This window comes from Euleptes europaea, chromosome 7 (assembly GCF_029931775.1).
Source record: "Euleptes europaea isolate rEulEur1 chromosome 7, rEulEur1.hap1, whole genome shotgun sequence".
Classification (NCBI taxonomy): Eukaryota; Metazoa; Chordata; class Lepidosauria; order Squamata; family Sphaerodactylidae; genus Euleptes; species Euleptes europaea.
In genome coordinates, this window is record NC_079318.1 from 44,425,201 (window position 1) to 44,451,923 (window position 26,723).

The window sequence follows — 26,723 nt, forward strand, 5'->3', positions numbered from 1 at the left end:
CATCTGTGTTATGGCGACCCCTGGCAAAGGACAGGAGATGTTCGGAGGTGGTTTGCCTCTGTGTCATGACCTTGGTATTCCTTGGAGGTCTCCCATCCAAATATTTGCCAGGGTCGACCCTGCTTAGCTTCTGAGATCTGATGGGATCAGGCTAGCCTGGGTTATCCAAGTCAGGGCTGTACACTTAGGCTATCAAATTTACCTTTAGCTACAGGTTTGTACCACATTATTCAGCAAAGTCCCACCAAATCCCGGGGTGCTGAACAGGGAGGGGAGGACTAATAGCATGGAGATAGTGGGAGTTGCCATGGTAAGTCATTATGCTCAAAGAAAACAGTGGGTCTGGGAACGTAAAAAATAAAGTGGCTTGAAAGATTCTTTTTTCCCCTCAGTTCCTACCCCCTGGATCATAATCACAATCTTTTGGCTACCTGAACCCATGGCTGAGCAAGCTGCCAAGACAGTAATATAAGGAGCTGTTCATTATGCAGTGACCTGATTTTTTTTCACTCTTCTAATCTGAATGGATGGTATATAATAATATAATGGGATAGCCAAAGGGCTGAATTCCTTGAGCTCAAACTTAATGCTTCATTTTATGGTAGAATGTAGGAATTATAGGTAGGAAGCTGTCCTGGCTTTGGTCAGTATTAGATATGGGGCCAATATTCATCTGTATTTGCTGAAGGGAGAGGCCTCACAGCCTAAATATATATTGCTCAACTGTCTGCTTATTGCCTCGTATAACTTTTTAATGTACCCAACTACTGGTCTTGAACCATGTGGTCTTAATTTCATTTATTGGGGGATCATTAGCCTACATTTTGCTATCCACTTTTATTATTTAAAATATTGATTGGCTGAACGCTTTGGAAAGGCTTGAAAGTTACTGAGATTCTTCTGCTGGAAGATGGGTGTTTGTATCCTCTGAGCTGGCTACCTACCCACTCCTGTTGTCCTAGTCTACTTGTTCCTACACTAGGCAGGCTAGGTCCCACTGCTTACCACTGTTTGAAGAGTTCATCTGGCTCTTCAAGGGCTGGTAGGAGAGAAACGGGGGGAAACGGGAGAGATTGGTATTGTGCCAGAGGACGATGTCACTTCTGGCAACAACTGGAAGTGCTGTCATGATGTCTGGGGCTCCACTCTAAGACTCCTAGAGCCCCACCCCCCATTTAATGATGTCACTTCTGGTTTTTTCACTTGAAGTGATGTTGCATGATGCCAGCATGCATGTCCCTGCCCCCCCAGTTGGCCACAGCTAACAACCATATGACATCTTCTGCTAAATTATTTTATGGTAAGGACGGGACCAACCACAACAATGTTGGTACTCAATTACATGTAACCTAATACTGAACAAAGTTTGTCTAAACTGTGTTTGGGTCAGCTAAACTGAAGAATGTGGTGCTACCCTAGGCTTGCCAACCTCCATATGCAAAGTGGAGCTCTCCAGGTGACAGATCAGCTCCACTGGACAAAATGATAGTTTTGGAGGGTGGACTATATGGCCTCACAATCCAGCTGAGCGCCTTCCCCTGTCCAAGCATTGCCTCCAAATCTCTGGGAATTTCCCAGTCTGGTGACGGCAACCCTATGCTCCAGGGTACAGAATTCTGTTGGCTCTTAACTTGGGGCATGCGAAGATCATGCAGTTTATTGCACAATGAATTAATCTCAAGCTGCAAAATATGGCTTGAACTAGTACTGGGCATGATAAGGCAAGTTAATTATGTACAATTAAATGTAGCTATGTGAGTTTCTGCTGCCTCTGTAAATGGGAGTTGCATTGCTGAACAAGTCGGTTGGAAGTGTATTACGTTCCCTAGCAAATGTTTCGCCAGCAAAACATTCCTCTTCTGATGTCCCATCAGTCATCCCACAATTGAAGTACGACTTGGTGAGGAAGGCTTTTGAGGAGGTTTTATTGCTAATGAGAGTGCTGATCATGGGAAATGCTTGGTTAACTGCTTCACTACATTTCATATCTAAATGCTATGCTCCTCTCACTTATGCCTAAAGTTATAATTAAGACCACAATACCCTACTCTAGCTGGACATTTGGGCAACTAGGTAAAGGTCCATTTGCTCCATTTTATTTACCAAGGAATAAGACCAGGACAGATGTGTTGAATGGATGTATCCCTCAAACATGCGAGAATATATGGCAAAATTACTACTGTTGTAAAGATTGAGGAGTCTTAAAGCATGAAGATGGAAATGTGGCCTGCTTCCCGAAGTGAACTGTACCCACAGATCTCCAGGAATTTTCCAACCCGGAGTTGCAATCCTAGTGATGGGGCTTTTGTAAGATTTTATCCCAAAGACTCCCCTCCCAGGATATTGGTGACCTTCCTCTACCTTTATTTTATTTGTTTTTTGCCCCACCTATCTCCTGCAAAGCAGGACCCAAGGCAACCTAAGAGTAAAAAAACCCCTCTAAGCATCTCTCCCATGCAACAAACAGCACCAAATATCTGACATGACATGGATCAACTATGTACAGTCATTTTCAACCAGACAAAAGTTCTTTCAGGGCCCCAAGTAAGGTTACCGATCCTGGAACTACATCTGTTCTCCAGACAATAGAGGAATTCCCCTGGATAAAGTAGCTGCTTTGGAGGGTGGACTGTGTGATCACCCTGGCCCCAAGCATGGAGAAGGGCAGGGCCAAGCTGCTGGTTTCCCTCAGCCTGAGTGGAGAGCCAACGTGGTGTAGTGGCTAGAGTGTTGGACTAGGATCTTGGAGACCCGAGTTCAGATTCCCACTCTGGCATGGGAGCTTGCTGGGTGCTCTTGGGCCAGTGACACACTGCCAGCCGAAAAAAATGGCAGAGAGGAGGATGAGGTAAGCTGCTTTGGGTCTCTACTGAGGGAAAAGGCGGGGTATAAATGAAGTAAATAAAGAAAATAAAATGAAGGTCTCTCTCCCTGCCCCAATGTCTTGTGAACTGCTTGTTCACAGGCACTGGACGCTAGTGACCATTGCCAGAAAAGCAGTCTCTTAACTGTAGAAAGGCCAGGAACTTTTTCTTTTAGGGTAATGTGTGATGATGGGAGAACTCCTGTAGTCGTAATGAGAGTTTAGCTCTTCAACTGTATCCTAGAAAACCTTCAAGAAAGAAACCTTTAAAAGCTGCCTCTGCAAAGTTCAGCAAGCACTTATCAGTATATTGAGTACCTCTTTAAAGGCTAGAATATTCATTTGGCCCATGTGATGCTATCATGCTCACCACCTTCTCTGACTGAGCCAGGGCTCAGCTTGGGTTCCAGGGTGTGGATTATAATGTGTCTGCATTGGCTTTCTGATCTGGACACAACTCAGGATGGTGATTGTGTGGATTATGCACAGCTGTAATCTCTTGTGTGTTTTTATTTAATAAGGCAAGCTGCGTGACTTCCTTGGGAATAAGTTTATTCCAGCATATCAGACAAGTGCCCATATGGGAAGCAGAACAATAGGGGGTGGGAGTCTGAGGCTATTTGACCCTATACCAGTAGGTTACTGTTTCTGTGATACAAAGTTACTGGAAAGACTGGATGGCCTGCCCTGAATCCTGGAAAGTATTGTGTTTGTTGGTCTGTGCTGTCTGACATATTGGGAATGCCCTGAGCCCTTACACTGTGAACTGTGCACAGGGCAGGCTGGCTGACACTTCTATGCTGGCTCGATTTGCCCCATGGTAAGAACAGAAGAAAGGCCATGCTGGATCAGACCAAGGTCCATCAAGTCCGCAGTCTGTTCACACAGTGGCCAACCAGGTGCCTCTAGGAACCCCACAAACAAGACAACTGCAGCAGCATTATCCTGCCTGTGTTCCACAGCACCTAATACAATAGGGCATGCTCATCTGATCTTGGAGAGAATAGGTATGCATCATGACTAGTATCCATTTTTTACTAGTAGCCATGAATAGCCCTCTCCTCCATGAACATGTCCACTCCCCTCTTAAAGCCTTCCAAGTTGGCAGCCATCACCACATCCTGGGGCAGGGAGTTCCACAATTTAACTATGCATTGTGTGAAGAGCCAACAGGCCATGCTCCTACCATGGTAGGAGCTAACAGGCCAGTTTTCCATATTGTCAAAGCCTCTGCAGGTGATGCGATCAAGGAGTCATCATACAATAAATGGGGACTTTTCCACACCACATTTATGGAAGCCATTTAAAACATTTTGTTTGGGTATGTGAATCATGCAATGGTAAGTTTCAAGTGCTTTTATTGATTTTTTCTTTGGAAAGGTACTCTTCTTGAGTCTTCAGAGAAGAGGTTGAAAATATTGTGCGTCTGATATTGTCTGCAGTTTTCCTCACTGTTCATAACAGGAAATGATTTTCAGCTATGCAGAGAAGACCTGCGGCTAGACAGAGCATACAATGCCCCTTATGCTTTATGTTTTCCCTTAGGTATCTTCTTGAACAAGATTTCCCTGGAATGAGGATTGGGCCAGAGCCTACAACTGATTCCTTCATTGCAGTGATGCAGGGGGATGTGGAAGGCATCATTCCTGGAAATGCACTGGTTGTGGATCCTAAGAAGCCTTTCAGGAAACTCAATGCCTTTGGCAATGCCTTCTTGAACAGGTCAGTAAGGAGCTCCCTGGTGCAACGGTACTTTGAAATGCAGCCAGGCGCTTGTTGGCTGTATATTTTGTTCGGGGAAACCGAATCCTGCAATAAGGGTAGCCTGATTTACTCTGCTTCCAATCACTTTAATAAAATTCTAGGGCCGTTGTTTCTTAAGGTGACTCACAGATAATTAAAACAAAATAAAATAGTCTCTAAAGGCATGTAGGACTGTTGGGTGGTAGTGGAGGAAGAGGCCATGGTGGAGGCTGGTGTTGCCCGATTGTTTCTAAAACTTACCCACTCTTATAGTTTGTTTGATTTAAATGACTAAATCTCTAAAATGAGAAGAGAGATTTTTATTCCAGATTGAAGATAAACATTATTTGCTCTTCGTATTTATATCTGAGCTGTTGCAAACCTGTTAAAGCCCAGACTTAGTGGCAAGCTTGAGATGGTAAAGATGTGAGGTGTTTTTCTTTAAAACTTATGAAAGTAGCACTAGAAACAGCACTAGAATGTCGAGAGTATCAAATAAAACTGGGCCAAGGATAGAGAGGGAGCACGTTGCTGCAGCAGGCGCATATGGTACCTATGTGTTCGTCCTGTCCCTGGGCCCTTCCGTCACTGCTGAGATGAAAAGCCACACCACTGTTCAGAGGAAGCTGCCGAGAGTTGGCCCTCCATGTGAAGAAGCAGTGTGTTGCCAGTTGGTGCTTTGCCCTACTCAGCACAGACGGCAGTGATGGCCCACTGGTTGGCAAGAAGTCTGACTTCTGCTTTTGAACATCTTGATTATTCCCCTCTTGGGATAGTTTTGGGGTGTAAAGGACCATGGCTGTCTCAACAATAGCTGAGATGTTTGTAGGAATGCAGAGCCTGATCATCTATGAGGGCGAGGAGTTTTGATGAGCTGTCCTCAGGATGGGTCTTGGTGCGAGGAAGGGCTAACTGTGGCTCATAGTATAGATTTGGCAACTATGGCAACAGGCCAAGAATGAGGAGGGGTTTCTCCAGGGCGGCAGCATGTAGCCTGACTAATAGGCCTGGTGGCCAGTGGGTACCAACAGAGGAAAGACTCCAGGACCAAATTTCAAAGGCTCTGGTCCCTCTCCCGCCTCCCTGCCCCCAGGAACCCAGTGAACCAAACTAACATGATTTACTTTCGTGTAGTGTTAGGTGTGGATGGTATGAGGGAGCTAACAGGGAGTCTTTGTCTGGGGTGCTCGTGTTAGCTCTCAGCTGGCTTGTCTGGAGCAAGGAGGTATTAAAGTTCGGTTTCATTTTCAGTTTGCTTTCTCTTCTAGTGATTAAAAATAAAACATAGCTTCTTATTTGCATACGTACACATAAGAGACAAGAAGAGAGCAAAGTAAAATGCATTCAGTGCCTTTCTCTTTGTTCTTCATGTTTTTGTGCAATATGCCCACTCCCTTTAATCTCGGGTGAGGATTTGCTGTCCACTAGACACACACACACACACATGTAGAAAACACTGTTTTACCTACATAATCCAGGTGCCAGTTGGGTATTAAAGGTTGTATATGACAGAAAATAGTTGACAGAATAATAAGTGGAACTAATTCCTTCAGGGGAGCGAAGGGGAGGCAAAACCCTCCGGGTGTATCTATCCGGTCTGAACTGAGGGGAGCTTCTCTTTGACCTAGGGTTGCCAACCTCCAGGTACTAGCAGAAGATCTCCTGCTAATTCAATTGATCTCCAGATGATAGAGATCAGTTCCCCTGGAGAGAATGGCCACTTTGACAATTGGACTCTACGGCATTGAAGTCCCTCCCCAAACCCTGCCCTCCTCAGGCTCCGCCCCAAAAACCTCCCGCTGGTGGCGAAGAGGGATCTGGCAACCCTACTTTGACCCCGAACATATGCTGACAGCTGCGTAATTCTGTGAAATTCCTTTTGCACAGCCCCATTCCACTTTGGCTGTAGCCTTTGCTTGGAAATTGGTTTAAGCTACATTATGTGAGTCATCATGACCAAAGTGCTCATGTATGTATGAGGGCAGAAAGGAAGGCAGTGGCAGAGATTGTGTCCCAAATGACATAGTGAGGATTTCTAGCTCTGAAATGTACAGAATGCGGAGTAAGAATCCATATCAGAAGTAACCCAAATATTCTGCTCTGACCTCAGAATCTAACAAAGCGAATGTTCTTGAAATTTCATGTCCCGGCTTGTCAGACAGATGTGATAGGAGGGAGGGGCAGGAGTCTTTGGACATAATCAGCAGTTGCAGCTCGTAGCTGGAACTGTTTGCCATCCGACTTCCTCCATTCACTATCCTTGTTTCATTTGCCCCCTTCCCCTATGCCCCAGCCACAATTGTCTTCCCGCTTCCCATTTCCCCTGGGACTGGACCTGAGTCTTCTGTGTTGCTTAGCTGTGCGCCTGCCTCAGAAGCACCTATAAAGATGTTTACTATAATTTGTTGCCCTAGCTGAGTCCGTAGTGGTAGCTGTTCAGTTAGGGATAAAGAAATATGGGTAGTACCTGCACAAGGTCGATCAGCCCCTGCCCCCTCAGATGAATGAAGCTGAACACGCATTGGGTGGGAGACCAAATAACTAGGCCGTTAGTGTCAGAAAGGCAAATTTTATTCTCCGTGGATTATTGTATTGGAAATGCAGCAAATGCTTGTATTTTAACATGGGGGGCGGGTAGGGTTAAGAGCAAGCACTGTGGTGTTTTGTAAGACAAGCGTCTTAGTGGCCACTTTCCCCAGGAATTCCAAGCTTGTTCTTGCCAGCTTCAAATCTGTTTTAACAGATTCATGTTGGGAGCAAATATGTTCAAAATCTTGAGATGCTGGCTATAATATGTATGAAGATTTTGCAAAACTAATCTGGATGTTGCCCTGACCTGGATGGCCCAGGTTAGCCTGATCTCGTCAGATCTCAGAAGCTAAGCAGGGTCAGCCCTGGTTAGTATTTGGATGGGAGACCACCAAGGAATACCAGGGTTGCTGTGCAGAGGAAGGCACTGGCAAACCACCTCTGTTAATCTCTTGCCATGAAAACCCCCAAAAGGGTTTGCCATAAGTCGGCTGCACCTTGACAGCACTTTACACACACAATCTGGATGTTAATTGTTTAGTTCTGTCTGCTATAGTATTTTCAGCTTCTACCCCCTCCCCACCATAATAATGATGGCTGCTAATGATCTTTTAGTCAGTGTACCCAAGCCTGATGCAAACCTCTGTCCATGCTCTCTTTTTCTGTTGATGGAGAATCTTGCCTAGATGGCAATGCTACAGAATTGCTTCATCTTTGCCATTATTAAAAACTTTACAGGCAGTGATGGTGACAGCAGCATACAATTTTTCTAGAAGGAGCTTTCCCTCATTCTCGAGGCACACTCGGTGTAAATTCAGTGATGCATCTTACTTTAAACATGTGCAGGTATTCCAGTTTGGATTATTTTTGCAGGAAGCACTTGGAGCTTTGCCCTATCCTGATCAGAAAGGGAAGCAGCCTAAGTGGCTACTTGCAGGCATATTATCAGATTTGTTTTTGCATAGAAGAAGCCCTATCTATTTGAAGAAAATGAAGAAGAGATGGTTTTTATGAATGAAACCGGTTTACGATCTCCTTCCTTTCCTCTCCCCACAACAGACACCTTGTGAGGTAGGCGGGGCTGAGAGAGATCTAAGAGAACTGTGACTAGCCCAAGGTCATCCAACTGGATTCATGTGTAGGAGTGGGGAAACCAATCTGGTTCACCAGATCAGCGTCTGCCGCTCATGTGGAGGAGTGGGGAATCAAACCCGGTTCTCCAGATTAGAGTCCACCACTCCTAACCACCACTCTTAACCACTACACCATGCTGGTCCTCTTATGGTATATACAGTGTGCTTTGGGGATGTTAATTGCTCCATCCATGATTATTCTTGTTAGGCAAAAGTAGCATTCCTGTAATATTCCTGGTTGCTTTAAAGTTTGTTTCTTTGGTGTGCACTTTTTAGGCACCGTGCAGGGAGATGTATGTTTTGTTTTGTTTTTTTAAACTTCAGGCCAAATCTGCCTTTTGATTTTTCTGGCATTTAATTAGCACCGTGTTGTTTCTCAGATGGGACTGGCTTGAATTAGTGGAGGTCAGGCTCCTGCCGGGGAATGCTTACAAGAAGGAAAAACAAATACACTTGCAGAGAAACCTAAAGTAACACGGGGGTGGGGGGGATCTCCTAAACAGACTTCATCATTTATAAGAAATGGACTGGCAGTCATGACATAAGGCCTACAGTTAATTTGTTCAAATGATTCCGTAATCTTTCCAAGACACTGGATCCCACTCAGTGACGCAGTATCTGATGCAATAGGCTGATCTCAACTAGCTGGGAGATCTTTCCTGTATAGCTTTTATACATACACAGTGCAAAACCACCGAACAGGTATTTCGTTTGGCATTTGAGGGTTGGGAACTAATCTTCCCCATCCCACATTAGAGAAGTTACTCCATATGTTGGTTTTCCTTGGGAAGGGACTCAGCTTTGGTATGAGAGCATACTATCAAGAAAGCCCCTACCCACAGTCTGAAGTGGGACAGCCCAGCTGTAGGTTCCACCCACCTTGGTGAGAACTAAGCAGAGGTGGAAGATGACCTGTGCCTGTATGGGTGGCATTGGCGTCAGTCATCTCTAATTACCTATAATCACTTTTCAGCTTTGTGCTACAGCCCTTCCCTCTCAGTTCAGCCTTGTCTCATGTTTATGACTGGATGGTATATAGACTGAACTTTTTAGAAATACCTGCTTTAAGACATGGACCTGTGTTACTAGACGATGTTCAGAATCTCTTCCAGCCCTCTTTTCATGTAAAAGTGACACTGATGTCGCTAGATGTTCTCATGAATAAGTAAATGAACAAATATCATTAGAACAAAAATAAAATGCTGGAATGTTTCTAGTGTTTTATGTGTTCCAGGGATACACTGTGTTGGAAAATATACCGTCACAAATTTAAATTTCGAGTTCAAAATCTGATGCTGAGATGTGAAGGCCTTTCCCCATGACAACATATGGCATTTCATATTTGACACCTGAACAAACAAATAAAGAGAACTATCAGCTGTTCTGTCAGACTCCAGCTGTGGTTGTCAACTACTAAATAGCCTTGTAGATTGCCTGTCAAATACAAAAATTAAATGTCACCTGATGTCAAACAGTGGTTTCAAACATTGACTGGCAAATAGTCAGCATCCAAAATATTCAATGGTGAGTTTTGAAGATAATTGTTGGGAAGAGGCATATACTATTCAAAATGTTCCCCATGTTCCCCAGATATCACTGCATTGTAAGCAATTTTCTTGTGTTTTTTCCCCTTTTAGATTTGTATGTGCTCAACTGCCAAATCCTGTACTAGAAAGCATCAGCGTTATCGATACTCCAGGAATCCTTTCTGGGGAGAAACAAAGAATTAGCCGAGGTAAAGGGAAGGAAGCTTCTAATTATGGAGAAGGGTGCATTTGTTTGGGTTTGGCTTAAAGCCTGTGTCAAACTTTACAAGCACACAAGTCAAGTAGGTATTGCTGACAGTATTTTTAGATGGATATTGATTAGACATGGGGCTTGCTTTGGAATGACCTGTGAAGTTCTGTAAATGCTCTTGGAGGGGGATGACATGTCTGCATCTCGATTGAGTAGAATTTAGAAGTGTTGTACTTTACCTCCTTGAAGCAGTATGTCTGAATACTCCCGAGTTTGAACAACTACCTGTGTGCCTGCATAGTATGTTGGAGTAAAGATTTCTTGCTTATTTAAAATCTCTTTAGCCCCCCTTTCTCAGGCAGGTTGCAGTGATAACATAGAGTCAGTAAAACACAAGTCTATTTGGCCAGGCTGCAATAACAACCCAGCAAATGATGACAGGCCTAGGAAAAATGAGCCATCCTCTGCAAAAAGCCCTCCTGAACTATTCTGATTTACATTATTTTCTTCACATGGGCAAAATTAGTGCCTTCCTGATGTACTGTGTTTCATTGGGGCAGGCATTTTTTTTTCGAATGTCCACTCTACCCCCTTCAATGTGAAATTATAGTGTGCCTTGTCTGCATATGTCAGTTGCTTAATCCAAAATATGGATGTCTGGGAACCAAAGCTAGGTGAAACCCCACGTTAATTTAGATTGCATTGTTTGCTTCCATTTCTTTGAAGCGGTTTCCGTGCTTGCATAGATCAGCTCTTCCTCCATGAATGACTACACTGAAATATAGCTGTAGTTGAGAGATGCAGTTACGTTGCCTGCCTGCCTGCCTGCCTGCCAAGCTGACGGTTGTCACACAAGCAGCATCTTGCTTGGCATAGCCACAGCTGGTGGATGTGTTATGCAGCTTATACTTCAACTCTATATTACAGCATAAACATCACTGTGTAAATGGAATCAGGTGTGCCAATGAATCTAATTAAACCGCTACTAACAAACAGGATTTAGATCCTGACGCTGGATGTGTTGGTGATACTGAGCCACAAGTGCAATACTGTGCAGCTCTAAAGAGGCAGTAGTCAAACGTTTGTGGGGGTAGTCTGGGCAGAGGTAGCAACTTGAAGTATCCTGCAGTAAGATTTCTGTAATGATATGCCCAGTGTGCTGGGCAGGGGTGTGAGGAGAAGGTTTCAGATTTCCTTGCACCATAGTCCTCTGCCCAGGACTAGAGATTGCAAGTTAGTTTACCCAGTTGATTACCATCCCTCAAGACTTCCTTCAGGTATGCAGGACTTTGATATTTAAGTAGGTACACTTTAACATCTTTTATTCTTGGAGACTGTTTGACACAGCTACCTTTATTGCCAAATCCTTGTTGGGTAAGTTTACCAGCCAATAATTTGGCCCATTAAGGTCACCAATGGAATGGCCTTCTAGCAAATCATGCCATTAAAATAAATAAACAAATAAATAAATATCAAGCATCCTCGGGTTCCCAACCTTTTTTTGACCAGGGACCACTAGGACTTTTTTGTTCAGTGCAGAGACCCCAAGGTTCAAAATAAAAATTTTGAGAATTTGAAAATAAACTTTAATCATAACTGTTAGTTAAACATTAAGCTTAGAATAATATTTGAATATATATTTTTATAATAGAGAACTTTAAATTGAAAATATTAATTTATTATGGGTTTATAACTTTGTTTCGCGGACCTTAATTTAGTTCTCGCGGACCCCTGGGGGTCCACGGACCCATGGTTGGGAACCAGTCTAGGCGAACTTGTTCATCATTGCTTTTGCATTGTCTGTTTGTTGATTTAACAAGTGTTTCGTTTCACTTTCTCCAGCCAAAGGAGTGGGTTATAGCAGTCGGCACAGATGCCCATATGGAGGTATTTGTTCCGCAGCAGTTGCCTGCTTTGTTAAAACGTTAGCTGCTTTGTTCATAAAGCTAAACACTTTGAGAAGGGCTATAGATTGCTATGCTGGCTTTTAATTGACTAATCCTCACCACATCCTATTCCCAGGAGTAGTTTTAATAGGGACTGCCACTCACAAATACTGTGAATCTAGCTTCATATGGTAACCTAAGAAGCAAATGTAAAATAGTACAAACCTAGGACAGTTACAGCGCGATCCCAAGCACAGTTACACTCTTCTCAGCCCAGCGGATTTTAAAAGTTGTATGTTTACGATTGCGCTGGTAGCTAGTTAACAGTTCAGTCCTAAACAGAACGATACCCTTTTAAGTGGTGCTCTTAAAAGTACAGCTCTTTGGGCACATATCATTTCTCTCGTATTTTCATACTTCTTGTGGCTGCTCTAAGAATGTTGAGATACTTTCCTTAATGGCATCTGAGAACAAGAAACGGGATTGTTTGAGTGGAAGCAGTCTTGTGGTGGAGACGCTTCAGTCACAAGACTCTTGATCAGATGCGGATTTGGCAGCCTTTGGTATTCAGTAGCCCATACAATGGAGACAACACAAGGGTATGCAAGCTAGTCAAACCACACAGTGCATGGACAGGGGGAGGGGAGAGAATTGTCAGGCATTCGCCTGATATGTAGTAACTCCTCCGTTTGCTGCTGTTCCTCGACATTCTGCTCTCTCTCACTGCATTGCTGCCATAGCTGTGTTTTACTACTAGATAAAGCAATAATCCTGATAACTGCAATGCACTAGCTTTATTCTTGAGTTCTTGCTGCTAATCATTAATTTTAAAGCTCATGTGGGCCAGAAAAGGACTACATGCTGTTCAAGCATTTAATCTCCGCAGCACACTTTTTATGCTGGTAGTAAATACAGCCTAAGAACAAAGCCTTGTGTTAGGAAGATGCATTCCTTAATCCCCTCCCCAAAATATTGTGGATTTTTGGAGGAGTTGTCCACTGGTTCAGGTAAGACTCGAATGAGCCTCATGCAAAGTCAGGCCAGTGATCAGTTCACTCACACCATGCTCTGGGGGTTTCAAACAGAGGAATCTTTCCCGGTACTTACCTGTTGAACCCCTTGAAATAGAAATGTTAGGGACTGAACCTGGTGGGAACTTATACCAAGCAGTTGCTCTGCCATGGAGCCCCAGTGCCTCAAACTCCAAGTATGTCTGAATTTCACCACTTCACCATGGAGCAAATCATTATTAAGGTTCATGGGGAACCAAGGCATCCTCCTACACACTTTTTATTGTTGGCATTTGAAGAACTGTCCAATAATAAGTTGGCTTTTGAAAACTGCTCATTTTAAATATTAGCAGCATCATGCTGCTTGTATATGTGTTAAGTGCCATCAAGTCTCTTCCGACTCATGGTGACCCTATAAATCAATGTCCTCCAAAATGTCCCATCTTTGACAGCCTTGCCCAGATCTTGCAAATTGAGGGGAGGGCTATGGCTTCCTTTATTGAGTCAATTCATCTCTTGTTGGGTCTTCCTCTTTTCCTGCTGCCCTCCACTTCTCTTAGCATGACTGTCTTTTCCAGTGACTCTGGTCTCATAATGTGACCAAAATGCGATAGCCTCAGTTTAGTCATGGTGCTTACTGTATTCAATATTCCTGCCTTCAAATAAGATTTTATGCACTGATGTAATATAAAATGCTTGAGATTAGCTAATTTGCACATCAGTACAGACATTAACATTTAGTTGGACACACCAAAGGATACATGGTGTTTGTTTGTTTATAGAAGCCATTTAGCTAGTCAACACATGGCATAATTGATGGTAAAAACAGTATTTTCTTGAGCACTAAATGTCCTGCTTGGGTAGCTTAAGCCAGAATATCTTTTACTGTCTGATTTTAAGACGATTAGTTATCTTCAGAAGGCAAAAGTATTATGTACCTCCAATTGTTGTTGCTGAAGAATTTTGAAAACCTGACTGCTGACCAACTGAGAAATCGGGAACATGCACTGCATAAAAATCTGGCAAAGAGTAGGGAGATTGTTGCAATACTAACACCATATTGGGGAACAAAGAGTTGTTTGTTCCTGGAAACAACTTTTTAAATACAACTTTTTAAATACAGAAGGAATTGATCACCCTTGAAGCATAATTCGGTTCTTGTTCCACTCTCTGTAGTGCCGGCACTAAAATTATCTCTACTGTTCCAAAGTGTTAAAGAAATCTTGATTTGGCTGAGTCTCTGGTTTTCAATGAAAAATCAGAATTTAAGCAATATGTAAGCAAGAGTCTGTTCTGTTCTGCCTCATCTTGATGTAAATGTTAGTTCTGGAAATCAGGCGTCCGAATCTGTCTTGGCTAAGAAAGCAGTAAGGCATGCACTGTTTTGGAAATGCTCACATAGCCACGATATCCGCACAGTGGGCAGTTACTTCTCCAAAAGAAAAACAGGCAGTTCTTAGTTTGGTGTAGGAGTTTCTGACTGGTTACCTACAACTCAAAAATGTGGTAGGATTTTAGTAGTAATTATTTTGGTTTTTTGCAAGCTGTTTACTAATGTAAACTTTCTCCAAAGACAGAGTTTTTCTAGCATAAGCACACCTGTGCAAGGATGATTCCATCTCCTCTCTCCCTCCTTGCACCTGTCTAGGAGTGAGATGGGGCTGAGTAGGAGTCTGTGCATGCCCCCCTTGTTTTCCCATCTAACTTTGAGCTTTGCAAGTGACTCATGTCCCAATTTATAGTCTGCCTTTCTTGCTGAGACTCAAGGTGTATTACAAAACGTCAAGAAACGAAACAGGAACAGTAAGAAGTGACATGAAAGAAATGCAAAATTTTGTCCACAGAAATCGGTATACAATCCAGTAAAAACCAAATAATGCATGTACTAACAGTGCCACAAACGAGTCCTTGACCATTTATAAAAGAGTTCTCCTAAATAATTCCATTTGTGTGCTGTTCCAACACGACACAGAATGCTTGGGGGTAGGCAGCTGCAGATCTTCCCCATTTTAAGGGTGGCCCCTTCGGCAGACTTTGTTCACATGAGTGCAGTGGTCACAGTGGAGTATATTGGCAGTCCCTTAGTTCTGTATCCCCTAGACCAGGAAGGGCTTTGTAGTTGATAGTCAGTACCTTGAATTGAGTGCAGAAACCAATTGGTAGCTAATGGTGCAACTGCACAACAGATATGTATATTCTACATAGGTCCAGATGGTAATTGCAAATTACCTGTATGCAACGTAGCTGGAGGAATGGAGCAGAATATGACGTATATAAATTTATGAATGTAAAAATGTTAGGATTTAGATATCAATGCTGAAAGTTGACCTCAGTCGGGCTGTTTATTATTTAAAAGCATTAAATTCTACTACAAGTCATCTACCGTATACCATGAAATGTTAATTTGTATATATGCATTCCATCTGATGGCTCCACATCAGAGCCTGTCAAATGTTAACTGCTACTGTAAGCAATTGTTTTGAGGTTTGTGGGGCGCAAGCTTTGTTTCAGTTTTAGCTCCTTGCGGGTACACTCCTCATTTAATTGAACTGATAAAAGTAAAACCGTTTTAGAGGCACAGTCTGTTGGAAGCAAAATCAGGAATATGCTCTAAAGTATAAAATGTATCAGTGAGCGTTAGGGTTGCCAACCTCCAGGTGGTGGCTGGAGATCTCCCATTATTACAATGATCTTCAGGCGATAGAAATCAGTTCTCCTGGAGAAAATGTCTGCTTCAGCAATTGAACTCTATTGCAATTGAACTCCCTCCACAAATCCCGCCCTCCTCAGGCTCCGCCCCCCAAATCTCCCGGTATTTCCCAACCCAAAGCTGGCAACCCTAGTGAGAGGCAGAGTGCTTTGCCTTGATTTTGTCCTAAGTTGTCTTATAATAAGAGCCATGTTATAAGTTAGGATTCAATCGTATGAGAGGCAGTAAAAGTAATAGTTTATTGCTAGAAACACAGTATTCTCTTGGGTTCCCTGAATTCTCTCTGACCCCTGCAGCTTCTTCCTCCACACCAGGTGGGATCCTCTATAAACTGCCATCCTCTGCCTACCTATAAGGATTGTCAAGGGGTCACAAGGCACCCCATTTTATGAGCCCTTGTTTTAAGGGAAGTGGCAATAACACAATGTAACATATCTGGGGTGTAAAAAACCTCACAGCCCAGCAGGGTAGGCCACCAGCAGCTCTTTTCTATACCAAAAGACAGCTAGAAGCCAAAGAGCAAGCCTCCAACCCTTCCAAAGGTTTAATTAACAAAACTGTCCCTGCGAGGTAGGACACCTGCAATGAGTATAGTCAAATAAATTTCTGGTCGATGTGCCTCCGAGGTACCAGATTTAGATTGAAGCCATTCTAGAGTCAAAAATCACAAAAGCAAGCTAAGGTATTTTATTTGCAAATAACTTGTGCAGGATACAAGAAATAACACAATAAGTGAAGCAGCAAACAAGAAAGCTATTGCAAAATCTCTAGCTACACGTTTTAAGCAACTTAGTTCAAGGCTTAAGCAAGTCAGGCAGTTTACAAGTGGTTTAGCTGTTAACTAGTGTTTCGAAAGGTTTTTCCCAAGAACTGAACGGCTCCAAAGTTAGACATGCCTATAGAATAATCAGAGAATTAGTTTGATGTGTCATAGTTGCCAGCATGGCATCCATGACTCCATGGTTTTGGCATAAGCAAAAGCCAGATACTTATCTCCAAAATTCTAAATTGGGGGGAGCTCAGAGCCCAATCAGAATTCAGGAAAAGTTCTAAATTAATGACGTATCTGATGTTTGACTGTCTAACCTAAGAGTTACGAGGTTATAGGAATAAGAGGCAGCTGGCTGCACTCCATCTTGTCCTTATCCTGCCCAGGTGACAGCAATAAAGCAGTTAAGTTTGGCTAATTAACCGGAATGCAATTAGGTGCTGAACCAAGGAGGATCGTCGTGAAAATGCAGGGAGGATGAAACAAACACTTGGAGCTTATCTACTCAAGATAGAACCATTCTCAGAGTCACAATTCAGGGCTACGTTCCAGCAGTTACCAGTTAATATCACAGTATCATTCCATGTAGGCCCAAAAGCCTGAACCAGTCTTGAAAATGGCTACTCAAAGAAATTAAAAGGCATAGTTTCTTGACAAGGATGTATCTCTAAATCACAGCAATTATTATAAGCCATGCTGGGTCAGACTCTTGCTCTACCTGGTCGAGGATCCTGTTTCACACAGTGGCCTTGGTAGGCCAACAACCAAGCATGCTTGGCCAATACATGGCTCAGCCCCAGTTTCACATCACTTACGAAGAAATTAAATAGTGCTAGCTGTGATGTTGGTCCTTATGGGACCCCACTACTCATGGTCTTCCACTGCAAGAAATGTCCATTTATTCCTTTGCTTCCTGTCATAATCCATAAGTGACCTGCCCTCTTGTCCCACGAGTGCTAAGCTTAGGAGTTTTTGGTGAGAGTTCTTGTCAGAATGCTTTTGGGAGTCCAACTCTATAACGGATACAAAATCACCCTTATCCACATGCTTGTTAACATGTTCAAAGAACTCTAAAAGGTTGGTGCAGCCAGACTTCCATTGCAGAAGGTTTAAAAGAAAATACTCAGTAAATCCAGAAAGGAAAGTAAAATCACCATGTCCCCTTAAAGATGGTTGCATAGCGGCCCCATTTCTTTAAAACTATTAGCTTTTCCACTAGTAATAGCCACAAAGAGATTTTAAAAACTGGCATATTACAGATCAAAATTGGTACAGGCAGGCATCTATACAATTAACAGACTAGATATTTGTAATAATAAAGTAACAAGACTTAATAGTTTGGGTCCAGTGATCATTGTCTGCTGGCATAAAGCACTTCTGTTAGTGAAACAAGGGCAGTTGTCGTGGTTTCCCTCTTTCCCCACTGTAGATCCCCATTTTGCACTCCATGCTGTTCTTGAGGGTTTCTTGTCTTCAGCAATAGCATTTTCAGTGGAGTGCAGTAGGCAGTGAGGTTTTTATTTTAATTAGTGCAGCTCCACTAATGATACTTTGGTCTAGCTAAGTGTAACTAGCCTATGGTGACCCCCCATAGGTTTTTCAAGGCAAGAGATGTTCGGAGGTGGTTGGTCATTGTCTGCATCCGTGTCACAACTCTGTTGTCCCTTGGAGGTTTCCCATCCAAATACTAACCAGGGCCGACCCTGCTTAGCTTCTGAGATCTGACGAGATCAGGCTAGCCTGGGGCTATCCAGGTCGGGGCATTACTAGGCTGAAGCATGTATAAAATCTTCCCATTGGTGCCTACATGATAAGAATACAAATAAGTGCACATCTCTGGAGAGGGTGTTTCCCTAGATGAAATACTGCAACAGAGAAGGCAGCTCCTGGCTACTACCTGTCACATTTCCAAAGTCAGGTACCTAGAGCAGGACTACCTGCGAGTTCAGTAACTAAGCCTGTTTGTAGAGGGAAAGGCAGTTTCCTTGAAAAGGGTTATCCTAACGAAACTTGAGTGTGTATGTTAAACATACTCATCTGCTTGGCAGAACTTGGTGGTTTTGAAAAACTGTGAGACTCTAGATTCAAAAGTATGGAAAGGCTGAAAGAGGTAACTTGATTATTCCAACCCCAAACACTGGGCCTGGCATAGCAAGGCTTTTACCCCCCACCCCTTGTGTTAGCATCAGCAACTTCATGGTTCTGGTATATTGGTAGGTATGTCCCCTGCAAAGGGCTTCTTTTCAGATGCATTTGTTCTTACTTTGTCAATTTCTCCTGCCCCTAAAGTATATTTTACAATACAGCATAAGAAATCTAGGCATCCAACTATGCATAGTGAAGTCCCATTTTCTTCCAAGTTCTTTACCACGCATTCCTGTGAAATGCTAGAAACTTTTTTATTCAATTTCTCTTTAGCTGAAGGTCCCAACTTGTAATACATGATACTTATTTCTATGAAGATAAAAATAGTTAGACTACCGCTGATTAAGAAAAATTACAGAGGAAAGCAGTATAGATTCTAAAGCCCAGCTTTCCTCCACTTTCTGCAAGCTGAACTACCAATGGAATGCTGTTTCCTGTCTTGTTGCTACTTGCTGGAATATACTTGTCTCTCTTCTGTGTAAAGGTAGCAATTTTGAGATTGGCTTTCTCAGAGCTTTTCATCCGCTGGTCAGAAGATGACAAAATACTGTCTGTGAAAGAAGGTAAAGTTGACGTAATGCAATTTTAAAGTAGGCTAGAACACCGCTCAGAAAATTCCACAGAACGCTTGTCTGTTTCCCTCCAAAGTGATGTGATGTCTGTTAGTTTCCCTCCGAAGATCGGCTGTGAATGATATTGCCTGTATTCTTAAGGGGACCGTTTCTTTATTTTCCCAACAGGCTATGACTTTGCTGCTGTCCTGGAGTGGTTTGCAGAGCGGGTGGACCGCATCATTCTCCTCTTTGATGCCCACAAGCTGGACATCTCCGATGAATTCTCAGAGGTCATCAAAGCGCTGAAGAACCATGAGGACAAGATGAGGGTAGTGCTCAACAAAGCAGACCAGATCGAGACACAGCAGCTGATGAGGGTTTATGGTGCTCTTATGTGGTCTTTGGGGAAAATTGTCAACACTCCTGAGGTGGTCAGGGTCTACATTGGTTCCTTCTGGTCCCACCCGCTGCTGATCCCAGATAATCGCAAACTGTTTGAGGCAGAGGAGCAAGACCTCTTCCGAGACATCCAAAGCCTTCCTCGCAATGCGGCACTTCGGAAACTGAACGATCTCATTAAACGAGCGCGGCTAGCCAAGGTGGGTTTTCCAAGGGGCATACCCAGATGCACCAAATGACGCCACAGCTCAGTCTTCTGAGGTGAATGGGGGTGTTCAGAAATCAAAGGGAGCCTTGAAGAAATTGGAATAGATTCCTTCCACTTAACTAAACTGGAATTTAACCCTAATCTATAAGTCTTTTGCTAGTAACTGTCAGTTTGAGTGAGGTGGGTGTGGAAATTTGTGGCTAACTGTATCTGAAATGCTGTGACTAAATGTGTGTGTCTCTGTGATAGCTAGGTTGTACTTAATAAAGGGAGACATTAGAGGAGAGAAGACGTAAGCTGCTTTGGTTTCTCATTGGGGAGGAAGTTAAGGTATAAATGAAATAAATAAATCTTGGTCAAAGCATAGCATGAAACATACGGGCAGGGGCAGAACAATGCCCATATAGTGCAATAAAAGCAAGAACTGCTTTCTGCATCAGTGATTGGTACTCTCTTGTAATAGTCCACTGTGCTAGGAACCGATGACAAAGGTTCCCATGAGAGAATGAAGGTCCAGCCAAGATAACATTTAGGTTGGAAGGGGAGAGAACCCAGGAGTTTCTTTCCATTGTGGGACTTTGCAGTCAGGAATGGCCTGTGAACTTGGGTAGCATTTTCCTTCTCCTGGGTGATACCAACAGATAGGATGTTGGATAATCTTGCCTACCAGTAATAGTAACTCGTCTAAGACCACCTTTGTTGTTGGGAGGAGATTTGAATCCTAGCTTCCCTGTCTAAGTCTGGATTCCATACACCACACTGGTTTCAATGAACTAGGCTGGAGAAGGGTAGGCAATGTCTAGAAATTTGGCAATGAAGCAGGTATTGTGAAACGTGGCTTAGTCTAAATTTTTGTTCCACCATGCCAATGAAGCTATCTGGGTGGCTTTGGACATATTGCTGCCTCTTTGACTATCCTGCCCTTAGAGTTAAAAATATAGAATCATAGAATCAGTTGGAAGGGACCACCTGGGTCATCTAGTCCAACCCCCTGCACAATGCAGGAAATTCACAACTACCACCCACACACCCCAATGACACCTACTCCATGCCCAGAAGATGGCCATGATGCCCTTCCTCTCATCATCTGCTTAAGGTCAAGTGAATGCAATGAGAAGCGTAAGCATACGTTATAGTAAAATGCCAGAGAAATTAAATGAAGAATGAAGTGTACTTCATTCCTAGTTTTTTTCTCTGAAAGGATTTACTAAACATTCTTCATTTCATTTCTCTGGCACTTGATAGTAACAAATGCTTACAGTTCTCATCACATTTGTCTTTAGGCTGTCAGTTTGGAACATACTTGAACACATTCTTCTACTCATCCCGTTGATGCTTAAAAAAATATGCATGTTGCCCTTTTTTATGCTTCTAGGTACATGCTTACATCATCAGCTCACTGAAGAAAGAAATGCCATCTGTATTTGGGAAAGATAATAAGAAGAAAGAGCTTGTAAACAACTTGGGTGAGATTTATGGACGGATTGAGCGGGAGCATCAGATTTCACCAGGAGACTTCCCAAATCTGAAAAAGATGCAGGTAAGTGCCAGATATGGTAAGGAGTCTGAGAACTGGGACTAATAACTCGGTTACATCAGCACTGAATAGGAAAGCTGACTACTACTGCAAGTGGGTTAGGAGGAATGTTTGTAACCCACAAGAGAAGGAAACAATTTGCTATATTTGCCATTATTGAGAAGGAAGCAATTTGCCATAGTTCTGAAATTCCATGCAGTGAAACCATTTTAGTTATGTGGTAGGAAAAACATCAGCTTCCCATGGCATATTCAAACCCAACACACACATTGAGGCATAAGCTTGTGTAGGCTAAAACCTATCATTTGCTGGGTGTGTAAAGCTTTCTCCTAGGTAGGTGTATATGTGGTGAGGTCGTTCAAGGTGAAACAGTCCATATCTCCATAGTTTCAGAAGCAAACTAATAAAGGTTCAGGGAGGGAGGGGAGGAGTAGAGATCTATTTCACCAGACAGGCATAGGTGAAGCGGTCTCGAGGCTGAATAGACAAGGAAGAGGCAGGAGTTTGTAGATGTGTTCTTAGGTTCTACAGAAACGTTGCAGGGTACAGCTGTGGCCAAAAAACCATATTCTTAAAAATACTGGCATATTTCCTTAATCTTGACAGGTCACAGTTCAGCATCTAATGCTGTATATTTGGGGGGGGGGCTTCCGTTGGCGCACATTTTTTCTAAAGGAGGGTGTACACAGGCCTCTAATGTCCAAAGAAAGTTTGTTTAAGAAAGTAATGCACACTGCAGACAGCAGAAAGCTCTCCTGCACCTCTTTCTTTCAGTGCACATTCACAGGGGACAGAATATGGAGAGGAAATCAAAACAGTTAAGAACATAAGAAAAGCCATGCTGCATCAGGCCAAGGCCCATCAAGTCCAACAGTCTGTTCACACATTGGCCAACTAGCTGCCTCTAGGAAGCCCACAAGCAAGACGACTGCAGCAGCACCATCCTGCCTGTGTTTCGCAGCACCTAAGATAATAGGCATGCTCCTCTGATACTGTAGAGAATAGGTATGCATTATGACTAGTATCCATTTTGCCTAGTAGCCATGGATAGCCCTATCCTCTATGAACATGTCCAGTCCCCTCTTAAAGCCTTCCAAGTTGGCAGCCATCACCACATCCCAAGGCAGGGAGTTCCACAATTTAACTATGGGTTCAGTGCGTCGCTGCAAACTGTCAGTGCATCTGGCCCTCCTTGCTTACGGCCCGCATCTTCACATGACAAGGGAACAGTGCCTACCGCATTGTGTCTGTCGCTTGTCTTTCAGGAGCAGCTGCTGGCTCAAGATTTCAGCAAGTTCCAGCCTCTGAAGAGCAAACTGCTGGATGCCGTGGAGGATATGCTGGCCAGTGACATTGCGCAGCTGATGGTGCTGGTGCGCCAGGAGGAGTCCCAGAGGCCCGTCCAGATGGTGAAAGGGGGAGCCTTTGAAGGCACCCTGCACGGCCCCTTCGGACATGGCTATGGCGAAGGGGCCGGAGAAGGAATCGACGACGCGGAGTGGGTGGTGGCGAGGGACAAGCCCATGTATGACGAGATCTTCTACACGCTGTCACCTGTGGATGGGAAGATAACTGGGGCCAATGCCAAGAAGGAGATGGTGAGGTCCAAGCTGCCCAACACGGTGCTGGGCAAGATATGGAAACTGGCTGACATCGATAAGGATGGGATGCTGGATGACGAGGAGTTCGCTTTGGCTAATCATCTCATAAAGGTCAAATTAGAAGGTCATGAGCTCCCAAATGAGATTCCTTCCCATCTCATCCCACCATCTAAGAGGAAATTAGCAGAGTGATAAGCCTACCAAAAAGAATTTGGGTTGGGGGGTGGGGTAGGGGAAATGGAAGGAAAGGGAATATACTGAAGTTGTATGTTTCAGCTGTGAGATGACCTTTGGGTTATGTTGACTTCTCTGTGTGAAGACCCACTGGATGCAAAACTACGTCCAGTTCTTTCTCATGATATGCAATTAACTCTTCCCACGTATGATTCTTGCTTCCCAATCTAAGTTAATATCAGAGGAAATGGAAGGATTGGCAAAGGCTGTGTTTTATAGATACGGGCAAAGATGGCCTCTGTCGTACAGTCAAGTGGCCCCGGTTTGTTAAAATCTTGTTGAATTTGTCCCTACGTTGTAGATATGCAGTGTAATTGCTGACAGGCTCCAGGCTGAAAAATACCTCTAGCTGAGAGTGGTGCTTACCAATTGCACTTGAATCTAAAGCATTTTTACATGGCCAAAATGAATTTTTCTGGGGCAGTCTTCAGTTCCTGTTTAGTCTTCCTTCCTGTCTTCTGTGTTTTTTATTGAATACATGTGGTACACATTTGTCTTCAGGATAACGTGGAGGGGGAAGAATAGCAAACAGGGACCCCTTTTTTAGCTGTTTGACATTGCATTCGGCATTTGACCTTTCTCAGAGGAAAAGGAGGCAGGCCTTGCCCAGGGTGTTGGAAACTGGATTTCAGTTTAGGGCCTGGAATCCCTTTCTAGTTAGCCGTGTGCCCCACTGGCAAACACTGTTAGGATTCTGTGGCATTTCAGTTTGAACATAATAGAGCTGAGGTTTGGGCTCAGTCTCAAAAGGCAGCAGGCCAAAGAAAGTATGAGAGGCAAGGCGGACAAGAGGCCTCTTGCAGAGAAGCGATAGCAAACGCAGGGGCAGGTACCAAAGTGCACGCGTTTCCTGGCATCTTCCGCCCCTAGAACTAGGTAGTGCTTTTCACACTGCTTCAAACGTTGGTTTCACTGTGCTTGGATCCAGCACAGCATTTCCACGAGCAAAAGGATTTCTGCCCACTGGACCTCTCTTTCTTGCTCCCCTGCCCCCCCCCCCCCCGCCCGAGCTGCAAGCTAAACTTCCCCTGTTGCCAAGATGCTGCATTTCAGAGGGCATTTTGGGCTACAGCCAGAGGTGTGTGTTGGGGGGAGTAAGAAAGCCGCACTGGATCCAAACCACTGTTCAGTGTCTTGCCTTTCATTGCATCTACATATGCCATTTAAAATGGCGAGTCCCGCTGCCACCTCATTGCCCCATCCATTTGCTGAAAGTGAGGGGGTGCCTGGGTAAAAATAAGCTACTGCTTTTGTCCCCCTCAGCATCCCTTTGTATGTCTGCCAAAGCCTCCGGCCCCAGCAATCACAATTGTTTGTAGGGAAATTACTCTAAACCTTACCCACACTGAAGATCCTGAGCCAAGCGATTTCCTTCTCTCTCTCTCTCCGTTCAAATGATGCCTTTGCTCCCTCCTGTTTCTGTCTGTGTCGGGGATGAGACCACAGTCCTTGTTGCTATGTATATGCTGAACTCCTAATGTGAGTGGGGATGGGCAGGGGAAAAGAGCCAGAACAGTTATAACTTATTTTATATCTGTGTTAATATTATATAGAGAAATTATATATTCTGTGTGTAAAACATCCTTATTGCAGTGCATTTATTGTGTCTTAAAAAATTATAATGCATTAACCTTTTTTGTATCTTGGTCCTAAAACATTATTAAAAAATGAAGGCCATGTCTACTGATTGGTGTTCCATTGTGCAACTGAAGTTTAATGTGTGTATGGAGGGCATTGAACTCATTTGCCCATATTCAAATTTGTCCCTGCAGTTTAAGCAAAGGTCCTAAGCATATTCAGCGCCATCAACTTGCTTATCAGCACCTGGTCGTGTACTAATTGAGAGCTGCTTTTCTCCATGTATCAAAATTCTCGTATTGCCTGGTAAACTGTAAATAAAGTGAGTGGCCGCAATTCTCTTTCAAGTTTCAGTAGAATGGCTGTTTATTTTTTAATTGGCACAGATCTAGTTGAATTGGGCAGAGTGAAAAGTTGTCCTCCTGCTGGACATTTTAGTAAAGAATTTTCTACAGGCTAAGAGTTGGATTAAGCTCACATTTTCCCGCTGCTCTTCAGAGAAGCATCAAATCTGACCTGGATGAATTTGTAGATGCATAGCTCCTCTTGTGTATTGCATCTCTTGTTAGACTTCCTCAAATGTTAATATTTGGTTTGTTTCAGTAACATTCCAATAGATTTCAAGAATTTCCAAAAACCAAACTACTAATTAAATCTGGGGAAAGTGAAGAATGGCTCCCATTCTCCAAGGTTCACACAATTAAGGATAAAAACCAACTGCTGCCAGCAATCTTTAGCTGTTCAATTTAAGCCTGTATAGGGTGTGTCTGGTGATAGCTGGAAAATGGAAGCACAGGAAGTGTTTGCAGGTAGAGACAGGACTACAGTGTCTTTCTGCACGTGTAGGTAGCAATTGTGAGCCAGCATGGTGCAGTGGTTAAGAGCGGTGGACTCTAATCGGGAGATCCAGATTCAATTCCCCACTCCTTCACATGAAGCGTGCTGGGGTGACCTTGGGCCAGTCACAGAACTCTCTCAGCCCATGTGGAGGCAGGCAATGGCAAACCACCTCTGAACATCTCTTGCCTTGAAAACCCTAGAGGATTGCCATAAGTCAGTTGTGACTTGACGGCGCGCACACAGGTGGCAGTTTCCTGCGTAAATTGACTACCTAGCCAGCAACTTGGGAGATGCGTCATGCTTTACTTTAGGACACCTTCCTCTGACCAACAACCCATGTACATCACAGGTGTATGAATATTCACGGTGTATCTTCTATTTGTTATGTGGGCTAGTGGATTCCTGCAGCAGATATACATGCTCTATATTTCTGGACTGCAGAGTCTAGAAGTACTGAATCATGAGCAGATATTCTCTTTCCCCCAGCCCCATGTAGCCTTTTGGATGTGCATAAATCAGTGGAAGTCCATTACAGGCCAGATACGTACATTAGCAGTGCTACAAGTCCAGTCCTACTGACCCCTTTGGAATAGTAGTTTTGCAGAGCTTTCTATTTCCATTTCTTCCCTAAAATGGGGCACAATTTAAAGGGGGTGATTTAGTACACATACCGGAAATCTAAAGGGGTAGTTTGGATAGATTGTTTATTGGTTGCACTTCCCAGGAAGTTATCTTATTTCTCAAGAATTACAGTGAGCATGCAGCTGGGATGGTGTTTCCCAGAACAAGCATACATCCTGCTGACGTTTATCTGAAGATGGATGGGAGTGGGACACACGACAACCAAAGGTTTTCAACCTTTGTTGGCAAATTAGAGTGTAATGGTGTAATACCTTTTCTGTGTTTTTAAAATTCATTTGCATGCACATGGTTTCGCATACAAAATTTATGTCTTCCCACACACAAAATGCATGCACTAAATCTAATAACTTCGTACTATTGTGGTTCTGTTGTTTTTCTGCACTTTTCTGCACACCTTCCCACCAACAATCTGTAGTATGCTGGAATTTTTAACTAAATAATTAGGATGTTCATAAATATTGTATAATCTCGGCAGATGAGCCAATTTGGGGATGGGGGTGGGACTGAAGATGAATTTCTTATAGCTAATAGGTGAGAATTCCAAAGACTGCAGCCTGTGACTTGTTCAAATTTTCTGGAATGGGTATTCGGCCAATCTGCAAAAA

At 43.5% G+C, this 26,723-nt stretch overlaps 1 protein-coding gene across 1 annotated transcript in view; it reads left to right on the forward strand.

Moving 5' to 3' along the window:
• Window positions 1-23,046, forward strand: part of EHD3 (EH domain containing 3) — a 34,448-nt gene extending 11,402 nt beyond the window's left edge. The window contains exons 2-6 of the mRNA XM_056853161.1: window positions 4,409-4,585; window positions 9,906-10,003; window positions 19,266-19,678; window positions 21,062-21,226; window positions 22,489-23,046. Coding sequence (XP_056709139.1) covers window positions 4,409-4,585; window positions 9,906-10,003; window positions 19,266-19,678; window positions 21,062-21,226; window positions 22,489-23,016 — 1,381 coding nt within the window. The 3' untranslated portion in view covers window positions 23,017-23,046. The remainder of the gene's footprint in view (window positions 1-4,408; window positions 4,586-9,905; window positions 10,004-19,265; window positions 19,679-21,061; window positions 21,227-22,488) is intronic.
• The last annotated feature ends 3,677 nt before the right edge of the window (window positions 23,047-26,723 follow it).